The sequence below is a fragment of the Euprymna scolopes genome, chromosome 8 (genome assembly GCF_053919585.1).
Source record: "Euprymna scolopes isolate OS-2025 chromosome 8, ASM5391958v1, whole genome shotgun sequence".
NCBI classification, from domain to species: Eukaryota; Metazoa; Mollusca; class Cephalopoda; order Sepiida; family Sepiolidae; genus Euprymna; species Euprymna scolopes.
Window position 1 is genome coordinate 124,190,499 of NC_136489.1, and position 18,066 is coordinate 124,208,564.

The 18,066-nt window shown below is 30.8% G+C and overlaps 1 protein-coding gene across 1 annotated transcript in view; it reads left to right on the forward strand.

The window, feature by feature from the left end:
* The window catches only part of LOC145283749 (uncharacterized), a 181,417-nt gene that overhangs the window by 79,373 nt on the left and 83,978 nt on the right, over positions 1-18,066 (forward strand). Inside the window, exon 3 of the mRNA XM_080132812.1 lies at positions 10,831-11,047. Within this exon, the coding sequence (XP_079988938.1) occupies positions 10,831-11,047 (217 nt within the window). The remainder of the gene's footprint in view (positions 1-10,830; positions 11,048-18,066) is intronic.

The window sequence follows — 18,066 nt, forward strand, 5'->3', positions numbered from 1 at the left end:
TTTTACGAAAAAAAAATTTTCTTGTATTTTTTGTGTTTTCCCTTTTTTTATGTTTTTTTTATTTCAGTTTTTTTTTTTTCTCCTTTTTTTTTTTAAACTTCTAATGAATATTAATTTGTATCGGTTAAAAATGCTTACAATAAAAATTGTAAACTTGTCAAATAACTAAATTAATACTTATAACAGCTACGAAATTAAATACATTTTTTTTTTTCATAACTGGTCAAATAATACTTCCCAGGGTGTAAACAGTTTATCTCGTCACCCCCCACGCTCACAATTGTTTTTTTTTTTTTTTTTTTTTCACTACAGAAATTACTTTTTCACCCACTCCTTCACTTTTATGATTTTTTTTTTTCACACACACATTTTGTAGTGTTCATTTTTATTTTGTAAATATCCAGATTCATTTTGAGTAATCTATTAGTCACTCAGTTCACTTAATGACATTCTTGTCACAGATTAGTGTATTATTAAGCACTAGCACTCATCTCCTCCATTTTTTTTTCTCTAGTCAGAAAAAGTAGGAAGTCTATATTTTTCACTTCTGTTCTTTTTTTCCCCCTTTTCTTTTATCATATGGAATAACCAAGCTTTTGTCAGGCAACCACTCACTCATTCCCATCTGAATTGCTTTCTTCCTACTTGCTTATATTGTCTATTCTACTTTTGTTTTAAATGAGCAGGAATTTTATTTTCTGATTTCTTAGTTTATACATTTTTTTTCTCTTTTAACCTAATAGACTCATCCAACTGATGTAGATCATAGTTTTACATATATATAGTCGATAGATATCAAGTTGGTCCATTAATTTTTTTTCTTCTTCTTTAGTATACTCTTAATGTAAGGAATAATAATTATTACTACTGCCTTTTGAAGCCTTCAACAGTGTGCGCGTATTTATATATGCATATTAGTCAGTAGAATCATCCAACTTTGATCATAGTTTTAAATAGTTAAGATATTGTTAGGGTTTCATTAATTTTCTTTTTAATTAATCCTTTTTTAAGTTAGGAGTTTATTAATATTATTACAACTTTTTTTTTTTTTTAAGCGTTCAACTGTGTGTGTGTGTGTGTGTGTGTGTGTGTGTGTGTGTGTGTGTGTGTGTGTGTGTGTGTGTGTGTGTGAAATAAATGACAGGACTGTTCTCCTATTTTTGCCAGATAAAGTTACATATTTTATTAATCTCAATTTACCCTGTCTCTTTATATGTATACGTCTTATACCTTTTTGTGGAGATTGATGTCTAAACGTTGACATAAAGTGATATTTATTTTTGTAAAACATTTTTATCTACACTAGTAGCATAAAAACTAAATAGATCCTACAGGTTTTGTTTTATTCTTTAACAAACATCAAATACTATTGCTATCCAATTGCCTAAGCCTACTGCTTATTTAATACACCCTCCTCCTAATTCATTGATTTTTTTTTTTTTATTAATCAATACATATGCATGTAATGAAGTGTAACCATTACATATGACAGCTGAAGCTTTACGACTCAGTTTAGTTATCTGCACCTAGTGCTACTGAGTTGACTCACAAAGCCGGGTCTCTTTGATTTAGTTTATTGCTACTCTGTTTTAGAGAATTATCTTCTAATATATAAAGTAAAGTCAATCTTTATTATTTCTATCATCAATATCTTTATTTATACAAAATATATTGATTTGTCAGTTCTTTTTGTGGATCGTTGCATCATGGTAAGAATAATAAAATGTAGTTCAATGTACTTCTCCCTCCAAAAATACCGTTTGTTGGAATTGGAATGGCTCCATTTTAAGAACAGAAAATACTCTGACCGGCTTGAACGCTAATTTCCAAAAGTTTGTAACTCTGTATTTGTGCGTTACATCACTTTTGTTTGAGACAAATAATATTTCGAAAATAGAAAACGACATGGCTTTAAAAACAAATTATACTCAATAATACTGGAGAAGACTGAATATGTGCAGTTGAGTTCTTTCTCAATTTTTGTCATCGATAGTTTTCTTCCTACAAAATCAACATCAATTATTCTGATGAGTCGGTTCTTTTAGCAGATCGATGCAGTATGTTAAAAAAAAATGTAATTCTATTTTGATTTCTTCCAGAAAATATTTTAACCCAATCAGTTTTTTCATACAAACGCCATCTTAAAGAAAAATGGTAAAGAGGACGTCAGATTTCATACAGTTACTTTACTTTGTTTAGAACAAAACAAAAAAAAAATAGTATTTAAAAAAAAAAAAAACATGTATATTTTACAACAAGATTAAAATGCAAAGTAAAAACAATACCGGCCAATGCAGATTAGGTCGAGCTATTAATGAAATTAATGTCTGTATATTTTATTTTCAATTTCATGATTCATTAAAATTGGGAAATTGCCATCACATTATGTAGATATGGTACAATTTGAATTATTCTTGAACAATTACTTGGCATTTTAACTGAATTCCTCTTGAAAATAAACTTTAACTCTGTTCGCTTGCCTTGAAGCCAAAAAAGCTGCTGTACACAATTTAGTCTCCTCTTTATAACATTCTGACATTTCCAAAGAGAGTATTTTAGGAAATGCACTCTACACATAAGCACTTAAATACAGCTAAAAAGTTTGTTTTTTTTCCTTTCCACTATTGTCATGTCAACACATTTTATTTCTGCACACTGTTCTAAAGTGTTTATCAGTGACTATTTCACTCCCTCCCAATCCCTATATTTTTAAGTAATTTGTTAATAAACCTCCTTCATTATATTTTAGCATCATAAAAAAAAAATTTTTCTTTTTCTTTTTTTTTGACCCCCTCTCTTAACTTTGCCCTCTCACTATTATAAAATTGAAACGGTTTTATTTATGTAAATAGTTCAACAGAACTGATCTTTTTTCTTTTTCTTTTTTTTCTTTTTTTCTTTTTTTTCTTTTTCTCCTTTTTTTCTTTTTCTTTTTTCTTTTCCTTTTTCTTTTTTTTCTTTTCCTTTTTCTTTTTTCTTTTTCTTTTTTTCCTTTTCTTTTTTTCTTTTTCTTTTTTCTTTTTTATCTTTTTTATCTTTTTCTTTTCTTTTTTTTTCTTAAACATGTTAAGCATGAATAAATATATTATCTTCTAATCAATTATTTTGGAAGATCTTAGAAATATAGGATTAATTTGTTAAACTCTCTCTCTTTTTTGTGATCGCAAATCAGCCTGTAAACTTATATCTAGGTACAATTGAATTGAGAAAATATCCCCCCCCCCTTTCTGTTATTTAAAACTAGTTAGCTTTTATAAAAGTGGAATTTTGTTATTCTCATTCCTCCTTTAGCATGCAATTAATCTGGATAGAGAATAGCTTCAGGCAACTGCTTTTGGCTGGAGGTGGGGGGTAGGAAGGTGAGCTACTCTTGCTGAGTTGTGTTGAATATTATTGGCTTTAAACTACTTGAGTTTTCAACCTTTATGCACAAGTTGAAGGTGAAATCCTATCCCTTTGCTAGAGTTATGACTAACATTTTATGGCTAAAATCTATTAGCAGTTGAAATGCCACATGCAGGCATCAGTGGAAATATTCTAACACATTGTATTAATGTTTTCTTGTGCGAAAGCAAAGACGGTACAAAGAAATATGTCTTCCAGAAAATTTTGTATTTAAAATAAAATTAGAATATAGATTTGATTGATTTTTTTTTTTATTTTATTATATTTATTTTTTTTGTCAGTTGAAATAATTTTAATCAAATTAAAATATTGTTCTGTATTATACTTAATAGCCGTCTCTATTTTTTAATGTTAAAAAAATCCACCCACCCCCCTGAAAAGACTGTGCCACAAAAATTAAAATTGCCTCAGTCTAGAAAAACTTTAGTGGACGAGGAGAAAAAAAATGAAAGTGCAGAATCAGAATAGCTATTTTGCTCAGAGCCAAAAAGAGTGTGCTTGTGCATTATAAATGGATATTAAAAAAAAAAAAAAAAAATTATTTTAAGTACAACCACTTTGATATTGAATTCGCCCAGGACATGTTTTTTTAATTTTAGTTTGGAATATAACTACTGCACATTCCCATGTTTCATGCAGTTTATAATGCATTTTGTCAATGATTGTTTAATTTTATACTAGCAGATGTACCCGGCGTTGCCCGGTATTAAACATAAGGTTAAATTCTTTTTTTTTAAAAAAAGTTAAACAAAAACTGAAAGAATCTAAGACAGGTGGGTGCGAGTATCGTGTTTTTTTTTCTAAACAGTTCATTTCTCGTTAGTAAAAAAAAGAAAAATGCTTGAGCTGAGATCGAAACCAAAACCTAAAGACAATGAGTCAAGTACGATAACCATTAGACAAACTTGAAACTATCTTTACAAAGTGTGTTCAAAGCTTGTGAAACAGTTAAGAAGATAAAAATTCAATGACCAATTTTTTCAATTTTGACCCCTTAGCAGTCCTTTTTCCAGATGAAAACCGATTAAAACGTTTCCCACATGTCTGAATACTCTAGATACCAAATTAAGTGTGTAGATCAAACATTTGAGTATATAGGTTGAGAAGTGTCCTCACACACACATTCTCACTTTTCTATATAGATAACAAAAAATGTTTTCATAGATTGTTTTAGTTGAGTTGTTTGCTTGTTTCATTTTACTTTAATCGAAGTTCTCAAAAATCAACGGGCCTAACACTTAATCTCTATATGATTAGATACATAGATACTCGAATATTCCATTAAAGTTCTCCTTTACGTCTCCGGTGTTGAGTTTGTAAAAAAGTTAAGGATATTAATCTTCCTCTTCCCAATTGTCCAGTTAAATGTTATAGTATATCTTTCTTGTTGTTTCTTAGTCTTACTGGACTCCAGAACAAGAATTCATCTAGTCTAGTGGAATATCCTGCTTAGTATAGGCAACATCACTTGAAGAAAATTCACCATTGCTTGTATATGTCATTGTGGATTAATCATACCGAGGAGATTGTATTTAGACTGCGAATAATATGAGAATTTCAATATTTAGTCGGAAAAGTCTCCTCATGCCAGCTTGTCCTGACAAACGCATCTACAGAGAGAACTTACACACTTGAGGAAAGTGTCTAGTATGCATTCAAGTTCTCTCCAGTAGTCATTGCACTTGTACTGCCAGGTTGCACGAACATTCAAACTTTTATTTCTTGAAATATCTGAAGCAGGTTATCATTTTCGCATGATAACCTGCTTCTCTATAGGAAAAAGCAATAAAGTGACAATTATAGAAATTGCTCTTTATTATGCAATCATCTTATGATCTTGTTTAAACGTTTCACATTTAAAACCATATTTATTTGGGAATTAAATGATTATCGAAAAAAAAAAAGTTGTTTTAATACAAACTCTTACAAATTACAATACAAATAACTTTTAAATTAAAATCCAATTCTATTTTTTCTTGGAAGGTTTCTTACTTACACAAGTTTCCAGAAAAAAAAACTTAAATTCAATCACTCGTTTTAATGAAGAGGTTGACTTTTTTTTTTTGCCAATCTATTATGTAAAGTAACGTAGTACCTGACTTTTCACAAATGGCTTCTATTTTGTCAGTCTCATTTGCATAAAAAGCGACATTGAACTAAATAAGACTCACATTACATCCCCTTATGTTCAGCAGCCATGTTTCAAAATTGATAATCGCTTAGTTTAGTAGTGAATCGTGTGCATACAACTATAAAAATATATGCTCAACTTTTTTCTTTTTTTTTTTTCTTTTTACTTGAGTCACTACTTATCAAGATCCGAAGGCCACTCGAGGATAAGGGTTAATGCATGTAAAGTGATGGGTGTAGTAATCACTTCTGGTGCAAATTGGGTAGAATTTGACTATTTAGATGGACGGATTAACAGGAACTTGTTTACATTAGACTTGAAGGCCACCATGTTGTATTCAACCGGGAAGCATATCAGTGGAACAGTGTTCCAAAGGCAATTCTGCGAAAAACAAATGTTAATTAGCGTTTATAGAAAAAAATTTACAATTGTAAACATTATAAAAAGCCAAAGATAATAGATGAAACCTTTCAGAAAGTTATAAGGAATCACTCATTTTAATGAAGAGGTTGACTTTTTTTTTGCCAATCTATTATGTAAAGTAACGTAGTAATTCTGTATGTATTCCACTAAAAGTTAGAAACTACCCAAGATATTTTCAAGCATTACATTATCAGATTTAATGTGACTCCAATCTTGTCATAAAAAAGAAATTACTAATAGTGATGGAACGATTCACAAATTTTTTTCTGATTCCAATTTTTTTAAATCTCTAAATATTTAACTATAGTTTTTTTTTTGTTGTTTTTTTTTTAATGCTGTAAAACATACGTAATATATGCATATATTTTTGCAAACATGAAAACATAAAATTGAGGGTATCTATAGATTTAAGTGTTACTAGTAATATAAATTCAATAAATATATATTGTATCATTTGTACCAGCAATGGAAAATTGAAGTTTTAAAATGGTTTTTGTCATCGGAAAATAGGCTCATGCTTTTACTATTCGTTAAACATTTTCAGTTCCTGATTCCAATTATTACCAATAGTTTTTTTACCTTTATTATTTTGGATAGTTGTCTTAAAAACAACACTGAAATTATTAAATGTTATATTGCAACAGCTCAGTTTTAAAAGAAACATATTCTACACGTTTTTTTTAATTCTTCCATTTTATTACCCCCCCCCCTCCCGGTAACGCTGTGTCGCCCTGTTAGTCCTTTACAATTCATATTCTGGTTCTATATTCATAACCAGAGTTTTCTGTTAAGAATTCCAACCCCAAATCTTATTGCAAAATTTTGTCATTACGACATATTGATGTTTATCATGATATAATTTCCGTTTTCATCAGTAAAAAAAAAAAAAAAAAAAAAAAAGCGCAAATGCACATTAAATGTTTCAGAGCAGCATATTTTTCAACAGTTGGTTCTCTAAGGCAGCTTGAAAATAATCAATGTTTGTGCAGATATTTTATGGAAATAATGAGTCATCTCGTGTAACGTTCAATTGGTAGATGATACATATATGGGATCATCGTCATTTTTTTTTTTTTTTTTTTTTTTTTTTCTCGCCCTGGTCTGATCAGTGAGGTTGATCAGTTTTTATTGTGTACATATATATATATTTTTTTTTTTGGGGGGGGGGGGGCTAAATGAAATTCGGTTGGTCATCTCCAGCTGAACTGAATTTTCTCCATAATATCAGAGATTTATGTACCGTCCCCAGGATGGGTAAAATTAATTCCTTTAACAGAAGTTTTGCAGCACTTTTCTGTTCCCTTTTTAAGGGATTTTAAGAAAGAAAAAAAAAATGAAATTCAAAGAAATCTATCTTTAGTTGTATCTAATGACTTATGGATCAAATTTGATGCAAATCTGAAATATCTGAAAACTGGTATTATGGCCCATAAAACGCTTTTATATTACTCTATAGAAATTAGTGAATATTTATGAATTGATGTCTAATATCTATTCAAATTTCATAAAAATCATAGATACCTGACTTTTCACAAATGGCTTCTATTTTGTTAGTCTCATTTGCATAAAAAGCGACATTGAACTAAATAAGACACGCATTACATCCCCTTATGTTCAGCAGCCATGTTTCAAAATTGATAATCGCTTAGTTTAGTAGTGAATCGTGTGCATACAACTATAAAAATATATGCTCAACTTTTTTCTTTTTTTTTTTTACTTGAGTCACTACTTATCAAGATCCGAAGGCCACTCGAGGATAAGGGTTAATGCATGTAAAGTGATGGGTGTAGTAATCACTTCTGGTGCAAATTGGGTAGAATTTGACTATTTAGATGGACGGATTAACAGGAACTTGTTTACATTAGACTTGAAGGCCACCATGTTGTATTCAACCGGGAAGCATATCAGTGGAACAGTGTTCCAAAGGTGGCCAATTCTGCGAAAAACAAATGTTAATTAGCGTTTATAGAAAAAAAATTTACAATTGTAAACATTATAAAAAGCGAAAGATAATAGATGAAACCTTTCAGAAAGTTATAAGGAATCAGTTTCAGGAAAATCTAGGTATATCCTTAAGAATGAAAAATAAAATCTTATTTTATAATAAGCTAATATATATATATATATATATATATATATATATATAATAAATTTCTACTATTAATTTTGTATATTTTTCTGCCTTGCCTTTTTGTTTTGTTAAACCATTGATTTCAGTTGCATTTCAACAGCTTTTTTGTCAACAGTAAAATTCAATAATCACAACACTATTGTCTTGTTATTTTGTAATGTATTTTACCTATTACATCTGTCAGCCATGATCTATTCATTGTGTAAAACTCTTCACATTACCCCCCCCCTCCTCATTCTTTCCCCTACCCGCTCATTTTCCTTTAACCACCTTTCTTTTCCTCTTTTGACACTAAACTTAGTATATAGCGCAAAACCGAAATGGGCATGGCTATTGAAAGAGATTCGCTCATCCTCTCCCCAACCTTCTTAATGGTGTTTCGTTCTTTATTTACACTTGTGATCCCATTTTGAAAACTTTTTTTTTTTTTTTTTTTTTACTGAAATACAGAACATTTCTTTTGTGTAAAATAACTTGTTCAGCAGATGTCTGTGCAGAACTTCCCAAATTTATTCCTAACCAAAGATCCTCCGCTATACAATAAAGAGCATGGTGTGTGTGTGTATGTGTATATATATATATATATATATATATATAAATAATCTCCAGTTAGTACAAAGCTGCCTAACGAATGAAGGAGGAGGGGTCTGTTCTATCAGACCTCTTTATTTATTTTATATATATATATATATAATCTGCAAACGTCGTCTTGGGTGCTTTTTAAGTTTTTTTGCATTGTTTAAATGTAACTTGTGTTAAAAATGCATAACGACAGTTAATTAGTTTAGGAATTAATTCAATGCATTTATATATGAAGAGATAAACTGTGAATGTTTATTTTAAGAAGTCAATTTGAGTCTTTTTTTTTTTTTTTTTTTTTTTTTTTTTTCAAGTGTGTAATTAATAATTCTTTCCTGCAACCAAAATTTTAATCCTAATATTTTATTGTTAGGCCCCCTCCTCTCTATTTGAGCCGCAGTCTTTCAACATGATACACAAAAATAAGATTCGTATATTAAAATATTGTTACATATTATTCCTTTGTGTTCATTTTTTTGTTGTTGTTTATTTGCAAAAATGGATAAAACAGACTTATCCGTTTGCATTAGAAATAGGTATTTCAAATCAAAAATGCATTTGAATTACATCTAAAAAGTTTAATGTGGCCACATAGGCCTTTGCAAAACCTAAACAATGGTAGCAAATTTGTTTTGGTAGCTCAATTAGCCACCAAGTTATGACCATCCAAAGTTTGTTGGAAATTAGAAAATTTGCCATCATTTTTAGACAGAAATGAATTTTCAGTGTATAAGTAAAACTGCAGACTTTAAACAAGTAAAACATCTTTATAAATTTAATGCCATTGTCATCTTGTGAATGAAAAACATAATGAAAGCCTGGGCATTGGGCAAAATCTCATTAATAAAGGGGTGGGAACATACAAAAATGACATGAGCTCAGTTTTCTTCATATAAGATTCTTTTCTGCAACTAACACATTGTTGAATTTTAATGATTCGAAGCACATTAGAGATTTTTCTTTCAATCGTAAATCAATAAAAATCAGATTTCCTTTATAAACAGATAAAGGAAACAATTTGATGACAGGCCAAAAAATTTGTAGATTTTTTTTTTTTTTTTTGCTGCCCACCTTGGCAAAATGTGAACACAAGGTCAGAAAGAGGAGATATCCAGCCAGCGCCCCTAAAGGAAGGGCACTATGGCCTAGGAAAAATTGCCTGGGTGTCCCCATTGGCATTCCCGAGTAGAGGTGCCTCAGACAACAAGCAATAAACTTGCCCCACCCGAAAGCCGGGTGGCAAGGCTTGGGATGGTGGACCCCTAGGTAATACTGAAATGGCATACCTCAGTCTGACAGGTATTGGGCCAATTCTTGGCCTTACACCTGTTGGACTGATTGTCAAGAACAGATTTTTGATTGGTACTTTCTACCCTCACCTCAAGCAGCAAAGAGACTCCTCCTCATATATGTGAGGGTACATGTGTGTGTGCAAGACCACAAAAAAAAAAAAAAAGAAAGCTTAATTAGCTCTAAATTAGGCTTGTTTGCGATGCGTGTTATCTCTGGTAACCATTTCACTTATTCCAACCAAATCATTCAAGGATGTCCATGAAGAATACCAAAATTTGTAAATTTAACTATTCACAAACAAACCATAAGCTGAGTTTTCAATTAGACTTTGCAAGAGGTTTTGTATAACGTTTTCTCAGATTGTTTTGGAACATTGTTTCGGGAGAGTAGAAAGTAGAAGACCTTGCATTTATTTTCGGCAACCTCATAACTTTTGCTTTCCTTATTTTGTTCTTTAGTCTTCATGTTCCATGAGCGATACTTCTGACAAAAGGGAAATAATTGCTGTTTTCTGCATTGAAATTTATCCATATAACATTTATAGTTAGCTAGTTTTTGACCTTGAAATGTTTTTTTTTTTTAGTTCCTTATATCAAGTGGTTTTATGCCTTTCCATTAAAAAAAAGTCAATATTATTTTTATGAATTATTTTAGAATTAAAATCTTATATTGAGATGCTGTATTTTTTTTAATAACTGTTTTAGTGGGGTTTTTTTTTTTTTTTTTTTCATTTATATCATTGCATGTAATTTAATTTTTTTTTTTTTTTTTTACAAATGTACTATTAAGTTTTTCTGTAACTATTTTATGGTATTGTATTTCTTGAATCTTTAAAGCATAATATAATCTTTCTTTTGTTTTTATATAGGATGAAGTATTTTCTCTGTCTGAAAAGTTGGTGCTGCGATTACAAGATTTGGTAAAGTTAATTGTTCACAATGTGACGTGGAAAATTGGATTTACTGGAGTATGTGAAGATGACGTCTTACCAGCATTGGAATCGGTGAAAAAGTTGCAGAAGGAATTCACAGAAGCCAACACTCAGAAAAAATGGCCAGAAATAAAGAAGGATCGCAAATATTATGGTAAGAAGATAAAACTTAAAAACTATAAGTTTTTCTCCCCCCATTAATATTGCATTTCATGTTTAGATATTGGCATCTCATTGGCTACAAGGCAACATTTAAAAAAAAAAAAAAAAAAAAAAAAATTTTTTTTTTTTAGTTACTTACCACTTATCAAGGCCAAAAGCCACTCAAGAAGGGTTGATGAGATGAATAGATTATCAATTGAATAATGAATATTGTGAAGAAACTGGTAAATGTAATAAACAAACTTTGATTACTTGTGTATATTTGGCGTTTGATTTGAAGACTACCATGTTGTACCCTGCAGGGAAGCAACCCCATGGTAATGTTTCACAGAAGTTTGGATCAAAATGATGTTCAATTCTAACTGTATAGATAAAGATTTCTGGTAAAAGCAAAAATATAAAACATTTTGATTAAAGTTCTTTAAAAATTGTGAAGGAAGTATGCATTTTAATTTATAAAAATATTTTGCATAGAGAATTGGTACGTTTTTGTTCTAGATCTGAAATATCAAATAATGCTCTGATTTTTAAGCTGTGCATGTTTTTAAGACATTCTTGCTTGTTACTGTTTTAATTGGCATTTTATTTTCGAAGAATAACTCTCTAAACGAATCAATCCATAATGGTGTTTTCACAGAACAAAAGTTGGATTAGATTTCAACACAATGCACAAATAATCTTTAGAAATCAGGAAACAATGCCTGCACAAAGCAAGAAATGCCTGTGATGAATCTAAAGCTGTAAAAATGTATAAACCAATTATTTACATTTGCATCGCAAAAAAAATGGTGGTGGGGATTGGTTATGAAAATGTGGGATTTTATGATGTACCTTGTATCTATTTATTAGACTCCCTACAAGGGCAGAGTTAGGCACAAACTCGGTTTTTAATGAGGAAAATCCAGTGCTCTAATATGGTGCATGCTGGTTTGGGACAAAAATTAATATTGCTTTAGTTTAGGACTAGCGAGGGGTACCCGGCGTTGCCCGAGTGTTTGTAGGTGTGTGTGAAAAAAACCCGAAGAAAAACAGGTGCCCGTGAAAAAAAAACAAAGTCTTGACGACGCGCAGTTGGAAAATAGTAAAGTGTGAAAAAAAACAGGTGCGCGTTTTTGATTGACGTGACGGCGATAAGTATTCAGCAGTTAGAATTTTCTGCGGGACAACTTAAAAATCGGTTTGTTTGTTTTTAAAAACCCTCTCCCTGTTTATTAGGGGGAGCGTCTCGTCTCGAAATGAAAGCTACCATCTGATATGACGACGAAGTCGACATTGACCAAACGTTACTTAGCTCTCTAGGGACCACTGGCTTTCGGCCTGTGATTAGAGTCCAGTTTCGCTTTTTGTTTATACTGAAAACCGAATGTAACGCGTGCCGATGCGGGAAATGTGGAATAATTAACGTTTGAAAGTCAATAAAATTAAATAGACAGGCGAGCCCTGTGGTTAAGTGTGAGATATTACAATTTATAGATGATATAAAAGTTTTAAGAAGTTGTGAAGCGAGCGAGCGCTTCTCTGAAAGAAGCCTTTTGCGGACATCGAGGAGAAGCGTACATACATACATACATACATACATACATTTTCGCTTTTATATATATAGATTTCCCTTTCACTGAGGGCAGAAAAGATGAAATGTAGTTTCTAACAGATACTGCACTTTGCTCCTCGCTAAAAGGCCAAGGAGAAATTTGCTTGTCTGTTTAATGAATTTTACTGCTTGTCTTTGTTCTATTCCATTATCAGGTGAACGAGTTGTAATTTTTAAAAAAATTTATTTTTCTTTCATTAATTTATTTTTTGGTGTATTTGTAAGAAATGAATTTAAAGTTGAACTTCTCTGGTGGCAATGTATGGTAACAGTACAGATATTACTCTCTGTTCTAAGTCAAAAGAAGATGGTATTTTTAATTTTCTTTGTGTATATTACTTGTTACAAGTTTTCTCGCTTCATTTTTCTTCAAAGATCTCAGAAATCAAAGGGCTCCTTTCCTAGGAACTAACACATGATCTCTATATGAGGCACATGGATTCCATTAAAGTTCACCTTTATCTCAGAAACACTGAATTAATAAAGAAGTTGAGAAGATTATTTCCAATTGCCCGATTTAGATATTTTATAGTATATCTTTCTTGTGATATCTTGGTTTTACTGGATTCCAGGACAAGAATTTATCTAGTTTGGTGGAGGACGCAGCTTCATACTGTACTGTTACTTGAGGCAATATTACTTAAGGTGCACCATTCCTTGTAAAAGCCAATATGTATTAGTCATACTGAGATTTTATTTGGGCTGTGAATATTATGTGATTTTGAATTTTTAGTCAGGTTTACTTGTAATGAAAAGTGTCCTGATGTTACATTTATTCTGACAAACCTCTGTACAAAGAAACCTTACCCAAGAAAAGTGTCTAGTAGATGTTTAAGTATACATTTTTAAATGGCATCTAACTATAAATTGCATGTAATATATATTTTATGTAAACAATCAAAACAATCGCAAGATTTGTTTAGCATTTGTAAAAAAAAAAAAAAAAAATATCAATCTATTTTACTATTGTATTGTTGGGAATCATTTGCATAGAATATAAATATTTATAATTAATAACTAGATGTCTTTTAGAAATTAGCTTACAAACTAACCTATCTCTGGCCAGGTCTTTACTAATCCTTTTATCTCTTGGGTCCATTTTTATTGCTTCCTCATATGTTTTCTTTGTCCTTCCTTTACCAACTTACTCTGTTATCTCGACTCTTTCATACTTTCATTGTGATCATATCATCGAAATTTCTTGTTTTGCACACATATTCCTGCAGTGTCTGGATTTGATTTTCCTCTGAGGTCATCAGATTTAAGCATGATTTTCATTACACATCCATCATATTATTTGCATATTATTTTTCTCCATGCAACGCATGTCCTCAATCCTCACTGAGAAGTGATAAATGTTTAGTTTTAAGAATAAATTCAACAACCTTAATAAGTGTATGCATGTGCGTGTTGGGGAGAGGGGATAATACTATATATTTTCATAAGGATTTTATTGAACAGTTATTTTGAAATAAACCTAATGCCTAAGAAACTGTACAACTATTAACACCATAAACTTTATGTAATATCAAATTGCTTTTGATAGTAAGTGTGCTAAATTAGTTGCATATTTCCAAACTTGCATTTGTAATCAAAAACAGATTTCATCCTTCACTGTGGGAAGACATGTTAGTCAGAAACAAATCACAAAATCTTTTTTTCAGTGTATTTACATTTGATTAAATAAAAACCAAGATGTCCCAGTTGGAAAGCACTTTTATGTATACTTTATGCTTTAAAAAAAAAACGTTTTATGATTATTCTTATTTATATCCCCCTTTTAATCATTGTGATGGCAAAACTATTGCTGCAAACATCTGCCAGTGAAACATGAAATAGCCATTATTTGTCACATGGCTTGTTGTTCAAACTGTGTATGTGTGTGTGTGTGTGTGTGTGTGTGTGTATATATATATATATATATATATATATATATATATATATATATGCACACACAATTTCTTCAATTAATGCAATTGAACAAAGGCCTCCAAAAGTCTCCACTTTCATATGAAAGTTCGAATAAATATAAAATGAAATTTTTATATTTTCAGTGACAGAATCCTGTTTAACTGTAGACCTGATAATTAATGATTTTTTTTTTTTTTTAATTCATCCTGAACAAGTAATATTATCACAGACTTAAGTGGCCAGATTTATAAAAGCATTTTAAGTGGAGAGTTCGCAAAATATCTGTTCGCATTACATTTAAATTTCTGCATACAGGAAGGGAATTACACAAGCAAGTGTTTTTGGAAGAAAAAAAAAAAAGGTATTAAAATAGAAAATGTTCTGGTAGCTCTAAAGTAGAGCTGGGGTTTTGCTGCTAGTCAGGTGGGTTGGGGTGGACGTACTTGCTTTATAAGTTCAGTGATACACGGGGGGAGGGGTTGAGTGATGCAATTAGTGCAGCACCTATTTTATCAGAAACTTTTGTGTTCTGTTCAAGAGAAAGATGCTAGCAGTTGATGCACCAGCCTAGATATGGCAAATACTTTATCAAAATGATTGCTTTATAAAGATATAAGATACTGGCAGGTATGAGATATTTTTTTTTTTAGATTAGTAAAATGAGCCTATCTTCTTTGCAGCAGACATGGCAGTATCTTTTATGTACTTGTTCCATTTCATTTTGTTTGAGAATGGCGGCTGAGGAGTTTAAACATTTGACTCTCAGGAAGGTTCTATCAGCCATGACAATCAATCGTTAGAAAATGATATGCATTTTATAACAAGACAGTATTTCTTATTTTAAGGAATATTACCAAACATTCTAATTAAAAAAAAAAAAAAAGATTCAGAATAATTTTAACTAAATATTTGTCTCCTAACAATTTTTGGTGCACCTGAGCCCCAGGGAGAAAAAGGTTATAGAAACATTTGTGGTGTACGTACGTAAAAAATCAAATTTACTGATAAACAAGGACGTCTGAACAGCATTTTGCAGGATGGAGGACAGGGGAGATAATTCAAACTTTTGTGAGATTATAGAAAACCATTTAATGTGAGGAGGAGTGTGTTTACGAATTTCAATTAATCGTTTAAAAAATGATTTTCTTTAAAAATAAAATTACTTAATCAATTCATGTGATTTTTGGAATATATTTTTTTTTTCGGTTACAGGTACATTATAAAAAAAAATTGTTTTGTCATGGGGAGGTGGTATGGACTTGCACCCACTTTTTTTTTTTTTTTTTTTTTTTCTCAAACCATGTCAGAGAGCTACTTATTTGGCTTGTATAATGAATACTCAGCAAACCAGTATGCTACAGAATATTTTTTTATTTTTCCGTTTCATATACTTACATTTTCCCTATTCACTTGTTTTATCATGAGGGTGAAGTTAAACACAACGTTGGTTGTTCATGTAGCAAAAATCCAATTCCCCAGAAAGAGGCCCTTCGGATTGGAACAATTTTTAATTTCTTCGGTCTAGGATTTCTCCTTCACTGAGCAAGCACAGAAAAGATGAAATGCAGTATCAGAACAGATGCTACAATTTATGCCAAGCCAAAAAAGCGAAGAATTTAATTGTTGTCTGTTTACTTTTTCTGTTCTTTTATTTTTTTTTTTATTTGTTTTATTTTAACTGCTTATGTTATATAAAGGTTTTTATTATATTAACAATCTTTTCATCAAAATTGACTCCCAATTTAAATTGCTGACCCCCTCCACAATTTGTGTGTATGTTCATGCATCCATATATGCGTATATTCATATTCACAATGTTATCAATAGATTGATATTCTCTCCTCTCCCATGATGACATACCGTCTCTCACTCAACTTGTAGTATCATAGCTGTTTTACATGCAATAAAAAGCTCGGTTTACTTAAATTTGTTAGCTGCTTAATGGAAATTGAGTTTACTGCTTTAAGCATTGCTTGAGATATATCTGTTGTCCATCTTAGCCAATCGAACACTGTTCTGCTGAGAATAATGCCTGCCTAGTGCATTTGCCCCCCCCCTCCTCTCTTTCTTGATATGAAATAGTTTCCCTGTTTACCTCATCGAAAATACAATGCCATTTATATTCTGTAAATATTTCTGTGCTGACAATTTTCGGAAAAAGCTATGAATTCATGACCTGAAGTAGATTTCTAACATTTCTGCTACTTTATCTTAATGTTTCCTTATTTTTTTTTTTTTTTGTTATTATTAGTCACCATTTATCAATGCTAAAAGCCACTCGAGTATCAGGGTTAATGAAATGGATTATCAGTTGAGAGCTTAAAATTTCACCAGAATCAAAGGTATTTGAATTTCATAAAAGGATTTTTACTCCTTTTGCATAAATTAAATGAAACTAAATATAGTTAACGTTTGGACACTTTATCCCTAGTATGTGTTCCAAAATCCATAATCGATTAATTAGTTTACAAGCGAATCTTATAAAGTTATCTATGTTTATAGATTTATATTATAATTTGAAATGTCACTATATATCAAGGCTAAAAATCACTCGAGGATAAGGGTTGATCATCCTATATGAATCCAAAGATTTTATTGTTTGCATTGGTTACCCATATATTTTCTGGTCAGAAAGATATTGGAACTTGGCAAGCTTTAAGTGCTCTTGTACGTATGCACAAATGTATGTTTATGTTAGTCTGTTCATTTTTAACTATTTTTTATCTGATGGTAGCTCAAATGGTAATGATTAACGCTGGAGCACTGTTTTGGTTTCAATTCTAGCTGATAGTACCTAAATCTTTTTTTCTTTTCACTTTTGAAATCACTACTATATATTGAGTACAATATATTCAATAGAGCATTGGCTCTATGATAATAAATATGACATCTGCATGAATTAAAATATATTTAAACATTTTATGACTGAGCAATGCCGGGCGGCTTGCTGATATAATACAAATGTTAGTTTTGAGTGAATGTTTTAGGGGATTTTAGGCGAATTGTAATGTTCTTTGCTGTTTTTTTCATGAAAAGTATTTATGACCACAAATTATCTATTACATTTACGCGGAGTTAATCAACATTTGTTTCTTTAAGGCTTTTTATCTATATACTTTAAATAACAAAAAATATATATATTGAAATATTCTTTAGTCCTGGTTATATTTGAAAAAAATTTTTAATTCTTCTAATTAGCTCTAATCTCTAATTAACTGAACAAATCACCCATCAATTACATAGCTATTTTTATATTTCTTTTCATTGTAATGCTGATTCAACAACTCTCTAATATATTTTTTTAAAACTGTCTCTGTGAACATGTAGAAAAAGTGGCTCTTTTCGCTTATTTTATATACCTATATCGATACACACTGTAAACATCTTGTTTAAATTAGATAGCAAAATAAGTTGCGTTACTTGTATGTAATCCATGCAGATTGCGAGTCACTAGTGATTTGAATGGGCTTTAAATGGTAACCGGTTAAGTTAGTGAAATCATGGTACAT